This window comes from Lagopus leucura, unplaced genomic scaffold (genome assembly GCF_019238085.1).
Source record: "Lagopus leucura isolate 7727_CA_CO unplaced genomic scaffold, USGS_WTPT01 Super-Scaffold_100004, whole genome shotgun sequence".
Classification (NCBI taxonomy): Eukaryota; Metazoa; Chordata; class Aves; order Galliformes; family Phasianidae; genus Lagopus; species Lagopus leucura.
The window spans coordinates 15041267-15054692 of record NW_024962264.1 but is presented as its reverse complement, the minus strand read 5'-3'; the positions used below and the strand labels follow the sequence as shown (position 1 = coordinate 15054692).

Genomic DNA, 13426 nt, shown 5'->3' with positions numbered 1-13426 from the left:
ATCTGTTCTTTTAAAAGTGTGACAGCAAAGTATTTCCCTGTTTAATCATAGATGATACGGCACTCCGTCTGTTTATGGAAGAAATTCCTTAGCATGTGAGTTGCTGCAAGACGTGGCTGCTTGGTTAGCTCTTTGATTGTCAGACTGTTCACCGCAGTGCAAAACTGGAAAGAGGACCACAGGGCTTGAACCAGTTTTTTTCTCAGTTTTTGTTTACAAGATGCCTGACTTTGCATGGGTATTGGGCCTTGTCCATCTCTGTGAGACATCTCTCCTCAGAGCTGTGTCTCTGACTGCTCTCTTTACACATGCACAGGTTGCCACCCATCCTGCCGTACCTGCGTTGGCCCAGAGGCCTCTCATTGCCTGCAGTGCTGGGCACCAGAGGATGTGCTGCAGCCCCATCAACCTGTGGAAGGAGCTGTGCACGGCTTTTGCCTCTCACACTGCCAGGCTCAGTTCTACCTGGATGTCACAGGAGTCTGCAGACGTGAGTTGAGGATGGAAACTGTTCTTTGAGGCTTTAAGCACTGTGCTGAATTTTATGTTTCTGGTCACTTCGTACTATGTTTGCTTCTAGTATGCTTTGAGTTCCTCTGTAACACTTCTGGAGGAAAATACACTCTGCATGTAATTTGCATGTAAAGGATTTGGTTGTTGCTGGGTTTTTTTGTTTGTTAATGATTTGATTCTGGTCTGGTCACCTTAGCAGCTTTCTTTTCTTTCAATTTGAGTGTAAGATTTTTACCATTGATTATTTTTAAGCAGGATCAGTCGTTAAGCCTTGTTCAGAAAAGACTGAGCTTTTGTCCACTTTTAGCCCTGTAGCTGGTCAAAAAATCCCTCAGCAGTCTTTTCTTTTGTGAAAGCTCTTCTGATGCATGCCCTGCAGCATATGTCCTAGCACTGCTCCTGAAATGCCAAGTAGGAAGCATTTCCATGAAGGCTGCAGTTTAGAAGAGAGGCTAAGATGTGTTCACTAGGATATATGCATGCGTTCCCACTGTTGTGAGATTCCACTGCAGAATATTGTCTGAGTGTATCAGCTAGTCGTTCAGGCTCTGTATAGTCCAACTGTGGCAGCCATATGGAACGTCAGTACAACAAACTCATTGCCGTATCTTGAAAATATGCACATGGATTCAGGATGATTCTGAATGAGACAGAATCTCTCACAGTAACACAGACCACCAGAAGGCAAAGGAGAAAGAAGTTAATGGGAGGAAATGTTTTCCCTATGTGAAAAGAGCCATCAGGGAGACAGTGAATCTACAGCATTTGAATGATGGAATAGCAATAACAACATCAGTAATAGCACAACTGATGGCTGTTTCTTCCTGGTCAATATTTTTTGGAAGTGGAAGTGGACGCAACATAAATTCTTTTTAAATTGTGTTTTATCAAATTGACAGGAGTTTGTGGGGACCCTCCCGGGGGGGGGGGAGAGGGTTGTTTTTTTTTTATTTTATTTTTTGTTGTTTTTGTTTGTTTGTTTGTTTTTGCCTTAGTAGCTCTTTCAAAAGGAAGAAATGTAATTTCTGTATGGAATGGTTCTGTCTTTTATCAGTGACCTACACAAGCTACTAAAGTTTCAGTACTTTGGACTGGCTCCTGAAGGCATTAATGCAGAACCTCCCAATTCATGCAGTGTCTGTCTCTTGGCAGAGAATGGGCTTTTTTGTCTGAATCCAGGTTATGGTATAGAAACTAAATAAATAAATCCATATACCGTTGCCTCAAGTGGGTGAACAGACCTGCACAGACAGGACTGAGCAGAGTTCGGTGACAGCACTTAATTATGTCACTGAGCAAGAATGTCAGTACAACCTCACTTTATTAGCTCTTCTGTATTAGTAAAGGGATTAGAGTGGTAATTTGATTTATTGCAGAAGGATATGAATACTCACCATTTCAGACTTAGAGCTACCCATCTAAATTCTCATACAAATTTTACAGATCTATCCTTTTGAAAATGCAAACCCACAGCAGACATTACATGCCTACACTGTCTATGCAGGAAAAAAAGTGCATTCATATGTAGGTTACAGTGTTGGTTTTGCATTTTTTACCTCTGTACTTGTGAATTTCCAACCAATCTACAGAAATATTTCTGTCCACCTGTCCAGCAGGTTTCCCTGCTGAAACTAAGAAATTTCTCTCTGATTTGGTTCGAGTCCATTGAGACAGAGATAGTCCTAAAGACACAGCATTTATGATAACTCTGACAGGCAGCTAACAGTAGTTAAATAAATCATTTACTTTCTTTTATTCTCTCCAACCCTGTGTTTGTCTTATCTCCTTAGAAGGCAGGAAGTTTTCTGTCGTGTTTAACACGCAGTTGAATCTGTGTTCTTGAGCCACTACTCTTAAAATGAGTAGGTTTTTTTAGATAATCAGTTTGCATTTTTATTTCATCAGATTGTTTACTTTAAACTGACTTTTTTTAGAATCAGTACCAGTAAAGGCTAAAGTGGAAAAGTCTTGACATTGTAACTGCACTCTCATCCTTCTTGCTGAATCCTTTTAATGAACATTCACTTTGCTAGCTGTAAAGTCAGGCAGCCAACCCAACTCTGACTACTCCAGAATGACTGATGATAACTGTCCAGTGGTGCTGGATGGAAAATCCTTCCTGGGATAACTGTAGGGTGATAGCGAAAGATGATTTTGGACTCTGAGTCTGCAAGACCCAGAGCTCTTAGAGGGAGGAGAATGATATTATGTTGTTGTGCGTGAGCTTTCCATTTTGGAGATGAACTGCATGGGTGCAAAGCAATTAAGTATGCAGTTGCTCCTATCTTCCAGAAACGTGCTGTACAGTCTTCCTGCATTCTTGCCCTTTCTACCTTTTATAAAATAGAGAATCCTGCGAAGGAAACACCTTCCTGTTCTCTTTGGGAACAAAGCAATCTTGCTGTACTCAAGGACAGTAGCAAAAGAGAGAGAGATAAATTGATTTTTCGCTTCTGTCTTTTTGTTTTTTGCTTCCCTGCAGAGTGCCACTCCTCCTGTGCAGGCTGCATAGGGAACACTTCCCAGGACTGTACAGCCTGTCTGTCTTCACACCTCCTGCTCGAGGGCAGATGCCTCTCCAGGTGTCCAGAGGGGTTGTTCAGCCAGCAAGATCACTGCTCCTGTAAGTGCGTAGTGCAGGCACCTGCAGCTTATACTGCTGAATTTCATTGTGTGCATTTTCTGTAATGCATTTCTGAATGTAATTAGAGATGCTGTCAGATTTATATGAGGCTATTTAAGTATTTTCAGGGGAGAATAGATTGGTCCAATTTTGGGAAATGGAATTTCTTCCAAATGGAAGGGAAGCATACAGATTGAATCATAAATTATAATCAGTTTTACTCCCATGGACAGCTTTCCTGAAAATATTTTGCTTTTCTTTTCACTAGGCTTGGATGAAGTTCTAAGCCAGCACTGTTGTAGAAAAGGTCTTACTGGCCAGCTCTGAAACGTGTCTACTTTTCTTTGGCTAGATAAGCACATTGAATTAGCTTTAGCTTCATTTTTAATCCACTGCTTGTTATGAGGCAGGGTTTAAAAAGAAGGAATTCTGCAAATACGGGAGAAAAGCCATTACCTCTATGGACGTGCTTGACCAGTAGCAAGTACAGTGTTATTTGTGTCTTAGCATTGTCCGCTGGTCAGCAAGTGGCCTTCTCATTCAGGTTGTTTGATCTCATTTCAACAGATAGCTCTGACTTCTGACCTTCCAAGTGACTGCGATAATTACATCTTCTATGCTGCTTGCAGAAAACTGTGGCCTTTGGGGTGCGCCATTCATTATTAGCTTTTCTGTACAGTGGATGGGGAAATGCAGGCATTTGAAATCTGATTAGTCTCCTCAGGGTCATTTGAAAGCTGTCTGTTGTTTTGCAATAGATTCATTGAGTAAGGCTTCCCTGCATCTGTTTTGGCAGTAAGATAAATTTGCTGAAGTTGTATTTGATTCTGCCCTTGGAGGCCTCAAGTTTAGGGAAGGGAACTGCTTCTATAGTCCATGGCTGTGTTTATTCAATTTGTTTGTCCGAGGAAAAACAGTCTGACAAGTAAATGTATTCATTTCTTGTAAATGTATTTATTGTTATAAACGTTCATCAATTTTGAGGCTGTGCTTTGCCACCTTAGAGCTGAGGTGACTGCTGTATTATGTGAGTCTGGATCCCATATGTCTTAGAAACAAAACTTCAGTGTCAGGGAAGTGATATCTTTATGTTGCCAGCTTGTATCTGGCAATTTTTGAACAGTGAAGCTCAGTTAATAGAGGTTTGTCTAAAAAGAATTAATTTTCTAAACACTCAATTCACAGGCGTTATCTCTGAGAAGCTGAGAAGGCAATGGGACTTGGTGCATTAGGTCTTAAACAGTGGCGCTGTATGCTATGGCAGCTGTGAAAAGCTCATCTTCTGTGTGGGGAGTGAGCAATTGTGTGTAGCCTGGGGGAGTCCTGAGGTGGGAGACTTTGAAGTTGTTTGCTTTATTCATGGAAAAGTTTCTAAAGTAATTTCTAAGATATTTTTACAGATCATTAGCTGTAGTATTTCTGTCTCCCTCAGATCTAGCGTGGAAATCATGGAAATATGGCATCTGGCTGTAAAGATGGAAAGATACAAAAACAGTCTGAATGAAATATTGTTGAGCAATCTTAATCGCTTGTTTTGCAATGCTTTTGTTTAGCTTTTGGGAGACAGAGTAACTAACGAGCTGGCACAGCGTTCACATTTTATTGGTTTCACTTTGGGAGGGTTTGTGCAGAAACCCTTCCTCATTTCCCCACTTGTAAATACCAACTCATGCCAGTATAATGTTTGTACAGTCCCACTCTCTCTTATATGTATGCTAGAGGGGGAGGAATAAAAGGGGACAATCTATTGGTATGATGTGTACTTCTATACCTTGACTAACACAGAGAATAAATGTTTTTTGTTTTTTTTTTTCTTCAGTTTTCAACTCCTTGTTTTAATCTCATTTAGTCAAAGTGTGGTTATAAGAGCCTTCCAAACCATGACTCACCAGTCACTGATGCTTTGAGTGTTGTTTTATGTCCATGTTTTGTAGGAGTAAATGATTATTGTAAAGGCTATTTTCCTGGGGAGGGAAGAATATAAGATAGACTATACCAACAGCATTACAACAATTATGATTTGCTTACCCAGCCTGCCATCCATCATGCAAGACATGCCATGGCCCTTCTGATTTGGAGTGCTTAACCTGCCATCCCCACGCAACTCTGGCTGCTGGAAGGTGCAGGACTAGCTGCAAGGAAGAGCAGTATCTCAACTTGGTGGGATATTGTGTGGGTAAGTAAGAGGAGATGGCCTTGGGTCATACATAGGGATGGTCTTTCTGTAGCATTTGCCAGCTACTCAGGCACGCACCAGGAAGAAATCAAAATGCCTTTTGTGGGTGAAATATCATGTAGAAACCATTAGGAAACTCCCCAGTGTACATAGTACACAGCAAAGCCTCTGGCCATTCCTGCTGTACGCGTCTTTTGTGAGCTGCATGAAATTAATTGCAAATTGTGTAAAGCTGGTGGAAGGGAGGGGGAGTCAGGTGCTCTTCTGCCAGCCTTGCTGCTGGTTTGAAGATTTGAGATCACATGTACAGACTGGTATACCTGGCAATCAATAGAGCATTCATATCGTTAATAATAACTTAATGAATATGTTTTTAAGAGTAGGATGGGCTGCAGCTGCATTTACTAGGCCAAGTATGTAACTGCATCTTGTTGCAATCTGGTTTTTACACTGGGCTTGTCAGTGCATTCCCTGTCCTTCCAGTCTGTGAGAGCACCCTGTGCTTATTAAAGGCATCGTGCTTGCTTTTCTCCTTCCCTGAATTCTCTCTGCAGCAGGCTGGCACTGGCTTTGCCTGGGATGGAGCAGCCTCAGGTAATTGTAACACCTGGTAGTGCTAGGTGGCAGTTACCAGGGCTGGGGTCTCTTCTCAGAGATGTGGGTCCCTAATGGGCCCAGAGCAAGGAGGGCTGCTTAGGTCCTGCACAGAGCTTCACTGAAGTGAGCTAAGGAAACGTTTGTGATTCAGAGAAGCAATTTCTGGGGGCTCTAAAGAAAAATTGGCACAGCTAGGATTGCTGTGTGCATTTTTGAGAGATAATAGGATTTATGCACAGGGGTTATACACTGTGGGTGCTTGATGCCTGCACTTAAGCCTATCATCAAAAGCCACTGATTTCATTTACTTGTTTAAAAAGAAAAATCACTTTTAATCCATCACACAGATGCATATAAACATATCCTGGGAAGAGCTCCAGCAATTTCTGAGCTTTATCAAGCCATTTTTTTCTTTATCAATAAAAGATTTAGTATTTGAGTCTTATGCTAGGTTGAACAGTACCATATGAGATACAGAATCCTAAGAAAAGGGAAAAACGCAATAAATGTAGTAAATGTATCCACTGAGAGGCTATCATTCTCAATTTAATCTAGATGGTTCCCTTTCATAGGGACTTATTTTTGCTTACACTATGTGTTCTTGAGTTTTGTTTTTTTTTTTAATGAAATGCTTACTTTCCTCTCTGAAGATTATTTTATTTTCACCTTCCTTGTAAACAACAGTTATTGTTCAGTCTAAGAAGGGAGGCAGAACAGAATATCTGAGAAGAGGAAAATATCCCCTGAAATTCCTAGATAAACAGAAAGTGAGAGTGGGGAGTCAAGATGTTTCATGTAGTCCAGTAATTATATGATGAAAGTAATTCAGCAAGTAATTCAAAAAGTAATTTCAGTGTGATGAGCTATTTCTGCCCTGTAAAATTTCGGGAGCTATAATGATGCTCATTAATGTCCTATAACATCATAGCTGTATGCACTTTATATCTTTCACCTTTTTTTCCCGTTACTTTGCATTATGTTTCCTGTGAAAAAGGCTGCTGGAAACATGATCTTATAGCTGTAAGTTTTATTTATTAAAAAAAAATGTATATACTATTTATCATAAACCAGGATTCTATCTCAGGAATGTTTTCTCTGCTGCTGGATGCGTGCTATGTGCTTTAATTATTCCTTTTATGTGACTGTTTCCTGTAAGTTTGTAGAAATGCCACGAAGCAATAAGCATGCTCCCAAATGAATAGGTAAACACCACAATGCCTGGCAATCATGAGGAGAAGAAATTGCAAACTGTGTGGTCATGCAAGCAATGTGGAGGGCATGGTTTGACCTCCAGGCTCGTTACTCTGACAGCAATGAATCACCTGCAGAGAACCTTGCTTGGCTTTCTGGGCTCCAACTGAACTGCAATCCGATGATGCATCCATTCCTTGCAAACTAACAAGCTTTGTTCTGGTGATGCAGCCTCTCCTTACAAAGTGGCAGAGTTTACTTTCGAGTATGAAACCCTGAATGGGATTCACTGTTTGGAGAGCTGTCTTCTCAAGCTAGAAATGTGTTTTCAAGGCTTGATTCATAGCGCCTGGTATCATTGAGTGTCAATGTTTGGATCTATAACCCCAAAAAAGGAAAGGATTTGCAGCTCCAACATAGTAGGAACATCAGGAGACACTGTTCCTTTTATGAGCTCTGATTTTGCTCTAACTCTGTGACTTGTGTGCTTGTCCTGTCTTTAAGAGGGTAGTATGTATTCTCACTTGGTCTTTGTATCATATGGACTCTTCACATCCATGGGATCTTGCAGGTAGATGGAGTGATGTTTCTTTATCTAACTGAAGTCTTAAAAATCCTTGGAGGACAGTCATTTATTGCCATACAGAATAAATAATAAATAAAATTGTGCTTTGGTCTTGGATCTGCAGTTCTAGGTGTGTTGATTTTTGTGCCAAATTTATGTCTGATGATTATGAAAAAGATGTGTGTCGCCAATTCTGCTACGAGCACAAAAGTCCACATCCAGCTTGTTCAATTACACTCACTCTCTTAATTCAGCACTGATCGAACTACTAAGTCTGCCTTTGCAAGTTATTAATTACTGTTCAAAGAGCAGCTGTCCTGTAAAACCAAGCATTAAAACCCCTGACACTTCAATGATATGTAATATGCATCAGAATGTAACAAAGCTTTTTCCTTTGCTTCCCAAGGTAGTATTTAATTTATTTATTTTTCCAATTATCTTCCCATTTGTGTCTAATTTCTGACCCTCCAGGCAGAACTGTTTTCTGACTTACAGGGACTGCTATGCAGTGCAGCTGCCTGTCATACTTTATGGTGACATGCAGGAAAAATATTTCATAGGGCAGAAAAAACCAACTGTCACTTCAAGTCATTGCCTGTGAATTAATGTCATTATTGTACATGTTACCTGAATGAGGATTGGAACGTTTGCCTTGTTAATAGAAAAAGAATCTTATTTATAACATTTAACCAAATAAGCATTTCAAACGTTAGCAAAAGAAAGTCGAAATGGCCATGAGTTTCAATGGATCGATGTCTTTCCAACTTGTACTTGGGCACATTGAATTTCTGTCAGTTTTCTTTAGAATGCCGAATTCATAAACATCATTTCTTATCTAAAGTGTATGTACAGGAACACATTTGTGGCTTTAGCAGTTCCCTGCTGACTTTCAAGTCTTCTCTATACTTAGTTTTTCTCTTTTGTTTCTCTTCCTCTTTCAGCTGCTTATCCAATTTAGCTTCTGGATGTTGTTGCAAGCATCAGTTTAAAAAATAGCACCATTGCTAAAACTCCTGTCTGGCTTAGGAAAACCAGCATTAGCTTTTGTACTTTGGATAGGTCATCTGCTTGTCTTGGGGCTTCATCACTGGTCTTTTCCTGACTTGGTGTGAGAGTAGTTAGAAAAAATAGTCTTCCTTGCAAGGAAACTCCGAGTCGCTGTGTTCAGCTGCTTGGGCCTTTGCTTTCTTATGTTGTGTGCAGTTGTGAAAAATGTTCAAAAATAAACCAGAAGAGCTTATGCAGAAGGATGCCTACAGCAAGCCTTTCTGCCTTGCTCTTAAAATTCCCGAAGGAACATAGAACAAGAAATACACTCAGCTCCTTGTAAAATTAATGAGCTATTGCCCTACTCTTAGAGAGACATTGATACCATTACAAAGAGCTGGAGCTGGAGTTTTTTGCAGGACCCAGCACTTGGCCTTGCTGAACCTCATCCCATTCAGGTCAGCCCTGTGATCCAGCTTATCTAAATTCCTCTGAAGGGCCTCCCTACCCTCAGGCAGATCGACACCACCTCCCAACTTGGTGTTGTCTGCAAACTTACTGAGGGTACGCTCAATCCCCTCATCTAGGTCAGCAATAAAGGTATTAAACAAGAAGGGGAATGAGAAAGGGAAACTCTTTTTAGACTGTGAGCAAGGTGGTAACGTGCTGCTCTGAAGAGTGCAGTTTGGGTTCTGAAAGAAATCTGATGGAATTGGGTAGTCACACCACACTGACTTGCAATAAAAGCCTCTTGAATCCCAGACCACTCGAGCAGTAACTTGCCTGCTGGCTGAGCTGGATTGAGTCTGGACAGAAAGAAGGCAGAAGCAGGATACAGATACCAGTGTGAGTTGTTATTGAGAAGCATAAAGAAAACACTCTGCTTCTTTTCATCCTCATGTCAGAGGGAGCCTGCTGTGAAAAATTTAAATAATCTTTTCCAAAACAAAGTACTTCAGTTCTTCCTTTACTCTGTCACTAGTTCCCCAATGTCCCTCAAATTCACCATGAGCATCTGGAGGTTTTCTTTTTTTTTTGATATTGTGAGTTCTTTGATCCGCAGATTTACAAAGAAGGAAGAGAGTGATGAGGCTGATTTCTTATAAAGCAGTAGCTGATCTCTTTCAACACATTAGGAGCAAACAGAGGAGACTGTACTGCAGCAGTGCAGCAGTACCTGGTTTCGTAGATACATAGATGTTTAAGCAATAGTTTGGGAGAGCCTGGTTATTTATAGAAGATACTAGTTCTTTGGGCACCCTGGCTTTTCCCTGTCCCATTTTTATTTTCTGCTTGTGGAACCTGTTGACGGTACACAGGAGTCCCTTGTTCACGGTCACTGAAAAACAGTTGGAATGTTCAGTTACTTACTGTCTCTTGCCAGAATTTTCTCTATGATAGAGACCAGTGGTTCCAGAAAGAGATTAAACTTGAGAGGTGTTATTTTGAGCTTGGAAACTGAACTTGGAAGCATGAGAAACTATTTGAATTTGTTAATTTATTGAACATAAGTGCATAAAACTTTTCCCCCTACCTTCAGCTCTATACATACAATCACATCACATACTCAGGGACCTGTGGATGATATGATATTAGGCACTGTATTTCTATGGCAAGCTGTTTGCTGTCCCTTCTTACTTCATTGGGGCTGCAGATAAGATGGCAGGTCTCTCTAGTGATGGCAGGGCAGGTTTGAGACCTTGACTTGCTTTGATGGTAAGGGTGTAAATGCTCTTTAGGCTGGTGCACTGGTTATATTAAGCTCTTCTGTAGAGAGTTAGGAATCTGCAATACAGTAACCCCTTTAAGCAGGTTTGGGGGTCTGTCACTGAGTTTAAGGGTGTCCTCACGTACTGCTTTGTTCTTCTTACCGCTGTCCTGACAGTGATGGATTGAGAACTCAGAGGGTCACTGTCTTAAGCGTACTCTTTCATTTTGCTCACCTTTATCTCCTGTCTGGCTGTTAATTTCCCATCTGAAAGGTTGGGACTGTGGACAGACAGTAGGCAGATTAGACATCCTGAGTAATGTCAAGAGGTGAAGGAGGCAGCTGCTTTAAGAGCCTTGAATCCTGTGTGCAGTCTGGATTGTACTGATTTCTGAGCTGCATCTGTGCTTTTCCATCACTGTTTGGTGAGGATCATGCATGTAACATATAGAAGAAATTAGATTGGGTTTAGACAACATTTGCAATTATACTCTTGCAGGTATGGATGCAGAATTCCCCCAGACTCCTATGTGAACCTGTCTTCAGCTTGTAAATTTAGATTGCCTGACAATCTGTAGTAATGCTGTCATAACAGACAAAAGACAGAAAGTTGAACCTTTGGTAGAAATCTGACAAGAGGCCAGGTACTGGAATCAAGCCGCATAATTACATTTCTTTCAAGACAGTCGTCATTTCCTTTATAATTTTCTGAATTACCATAATGAGGATTAATTTGGCCTCCAGGTTGCCTTACACTGCCCCATTGTGCATACAGAAGGTTTGTTATAAAATCTTTCGACGTGCCTAGGTTCAGGGAAAGGTCAGGAGACATGAGTTTGTGTGCTGCTGGGAAAAAAAGAGGAAAAGGTAAAGGTTTAGAGGCTCTCTCATGTGAACTCTAAATGCTGTTGTTGGCTTTGAGGTCTGCTTTGGCCTCTTCAGGGTATGGATGTCTCATTTGTGTGGGAAAATCTGATCAGGATGAACTAACCATTGGAGAAGATTGTACAGCTGTACAGGTTGTGCTCTTTGTTCTTCAAAAGGGGGTGTTTGTTAAAGGTGAATCAGTTGGTAGAAGCACCTAAAATCAGAGAAGGGCTTGGGAGAAACAAAGGCCTTAGAACTGACTTTGGTACTCAGTTTTCTCATGCTCACTGAAGGGCAAATAGAATGGAGTGTGCTTCAGTAGGACAGGAGAGATGCAGAGAATGTTTGCTGAGGAGGAATGAAGACATCATGATGCTCAGGAGGAGCACAGGATGAATGTGGTAGTTTCTGATCCCCTCTCTTGCAAACATCTGGGAGTGCATGTTTAAAAGGAGAGCAATCAGAAATTGCCACATTCAAGCAGCAGTCCTCTCGTCTTGCCCTCATCCCCATCATGTGCTCTTCCTGAGCATTGCAGTGTTTTCGCTTTGGGGAAACACATTGCTGAGAGCTTGAGGAATAGATTGGGGACATTAGGGAGTGCAGTGCTCAACATCTTGCCCTTGGGTACCAGTTAAGAGGTAAGAGGGTCTGAAAATTTAGTCTTCCTTTTGTAATGCCTTCCTTGAGTTCTTGGCAGTGTTCCCCAATAGCAGGTCTGTTTTGTCCACTTGTGATGACAGTATCCGTTCTCCTGCTTCCTTTAGACTGCCATCCTTTGTGCCGTCAGTGTGTGGCCAACCTGTGGGACACTGGCAGCCTCTGTCTCAAGTGCCAGAACGCCCGTCACTTGCTCCTCGGGGATCACTGCGTTCCTGACTGTCCGGTGGGATACTACACAGAGAGCGGCGCCTGCAAACGTGAGTAGTCCCTGTAGAAACCTCAAGTAGCAGCAGGATGGCAGAGATCCTTGAGACACATTGTTTAATCCACAGTGCTCCACTGTCTTGAGCTACTGGGACTATAATGAGTAGCAGGTAGGGCTATATTTGTGAGGAGGAGGTGAGGGGCAGATTTTCTGTCTCTGTGGGAAATCCTACCTCTCGAAGGCGGTGGCACAGGGAATAGAATGACAATACATGATGTTCTGTTTAGAGATGGCTACTCTGAGGTCCATTCTGTGAGTAAGTGAGCTACTCAAATAGAATCAGGGATAATTTCAAACAGAGATGTTCCATATGACTGTTAACCAGGTCTCCAGTTTGTGTAGTACCTGCACTGTTACAGGATGCAGACACTGAAAATGCTTTTTGGGTGTGTTCCACGAAGTACCATGCAAATTCTGCTCAGAAAATAGAACTCTTGCTCGTAGGAACTTCTCAGGAAGTCTGCTACCTAAAGTGGAGTATCATCCCCTTCCACATTTATAATCTTTCAGTTTTTGTCTTGCTACAGTAATGGCCCAAAAGTCTCTAGCAAGTTCTAATGCAAAAAGCCATTTAACTTTGCAGGTGGGCTGGTATGGTAGATTCAGCTTTTCATCTGTACAGGGGAAGGAGCATCAAAATGTTTTGTTATCCAGCCTTCTGTTTCTCTGCTTCTTTACCTATCTGAGTATCTCCTTCAGTTTTCATGTTGTTCCACACTGTGTCTGAGCTGCTTTACAGTTCCTGAACTCTTAGAACTAAGTAGGATGCTTTTGTTATGTGGCCAATGGAGACATGTTAAAGCATCCTACACAAAGCAAAGAGTACTGCAGTTTATTTTAAGAGAAGAAAATTAAAACAAGAAATTCTGTGCATTAGAATTAAGATGTAGGTGCCAAAACTGCACCTTTTACTGGAAGTAACATTTTCTAATCCAGTCTGACCGCTCGTGATTAATGTTTTGAGGCTACTCTCAAGCACACTGGGAGCTGTCTATTTACTTGGTTTTTGACAAATGAAATCTCAGAGGCTTATGAAATATATTCAGTGTCATTTAATAGAAAAGACCCCTGAGAGATATATTTTACCTTCCTAGAAATTTAAGCCTAGGGATAATATTTCTTGCTTTTGCTATAAGGATTTCATTTAAAAGAAGTTATACATTATTCAGACTGTGTCAAAGCTTATATTACAGTTTGTGCTGGCATTTAAGATCTCCATCATGATGTAATGCAGTCATTTCTCTGATTCCTTTGCCTGCTCTTGCTTGTGA

General features: G+C 41.2%; 1 protein-coding gene across 1 annotated transcript in view; it reads left to right on the top strand.

Annotated features, from left to right (window-relative positions):
* FRAS1 (Fraser extracellular matrix complex subunit 1) overlaps positions 1 to 13426 on the top strand; it is a 163980-nt gene that overhangs the window by 84757 nt on the left and 65797 nt on the right. Inside the window, exons 17-20 of the mRNA XM_042870531.1 lie at positions 317 to 490; positions 2996 to 3136; positions 5169 to 5312; positions 11995 to 12147. Of these exons, the coding sequence (XP_042726465.1) occupies positions 317 to 490; positions 2996 to 3136; positions 5169 to 5312; positions 11995 to 12147 (612 nt within the window). The remainder of the gene's footprint in view (positions 1 to 316; positions 491 to 2995; positions 3137 to 5168; positions 5313 to 11994; positions 12148 to 13426) is intronic.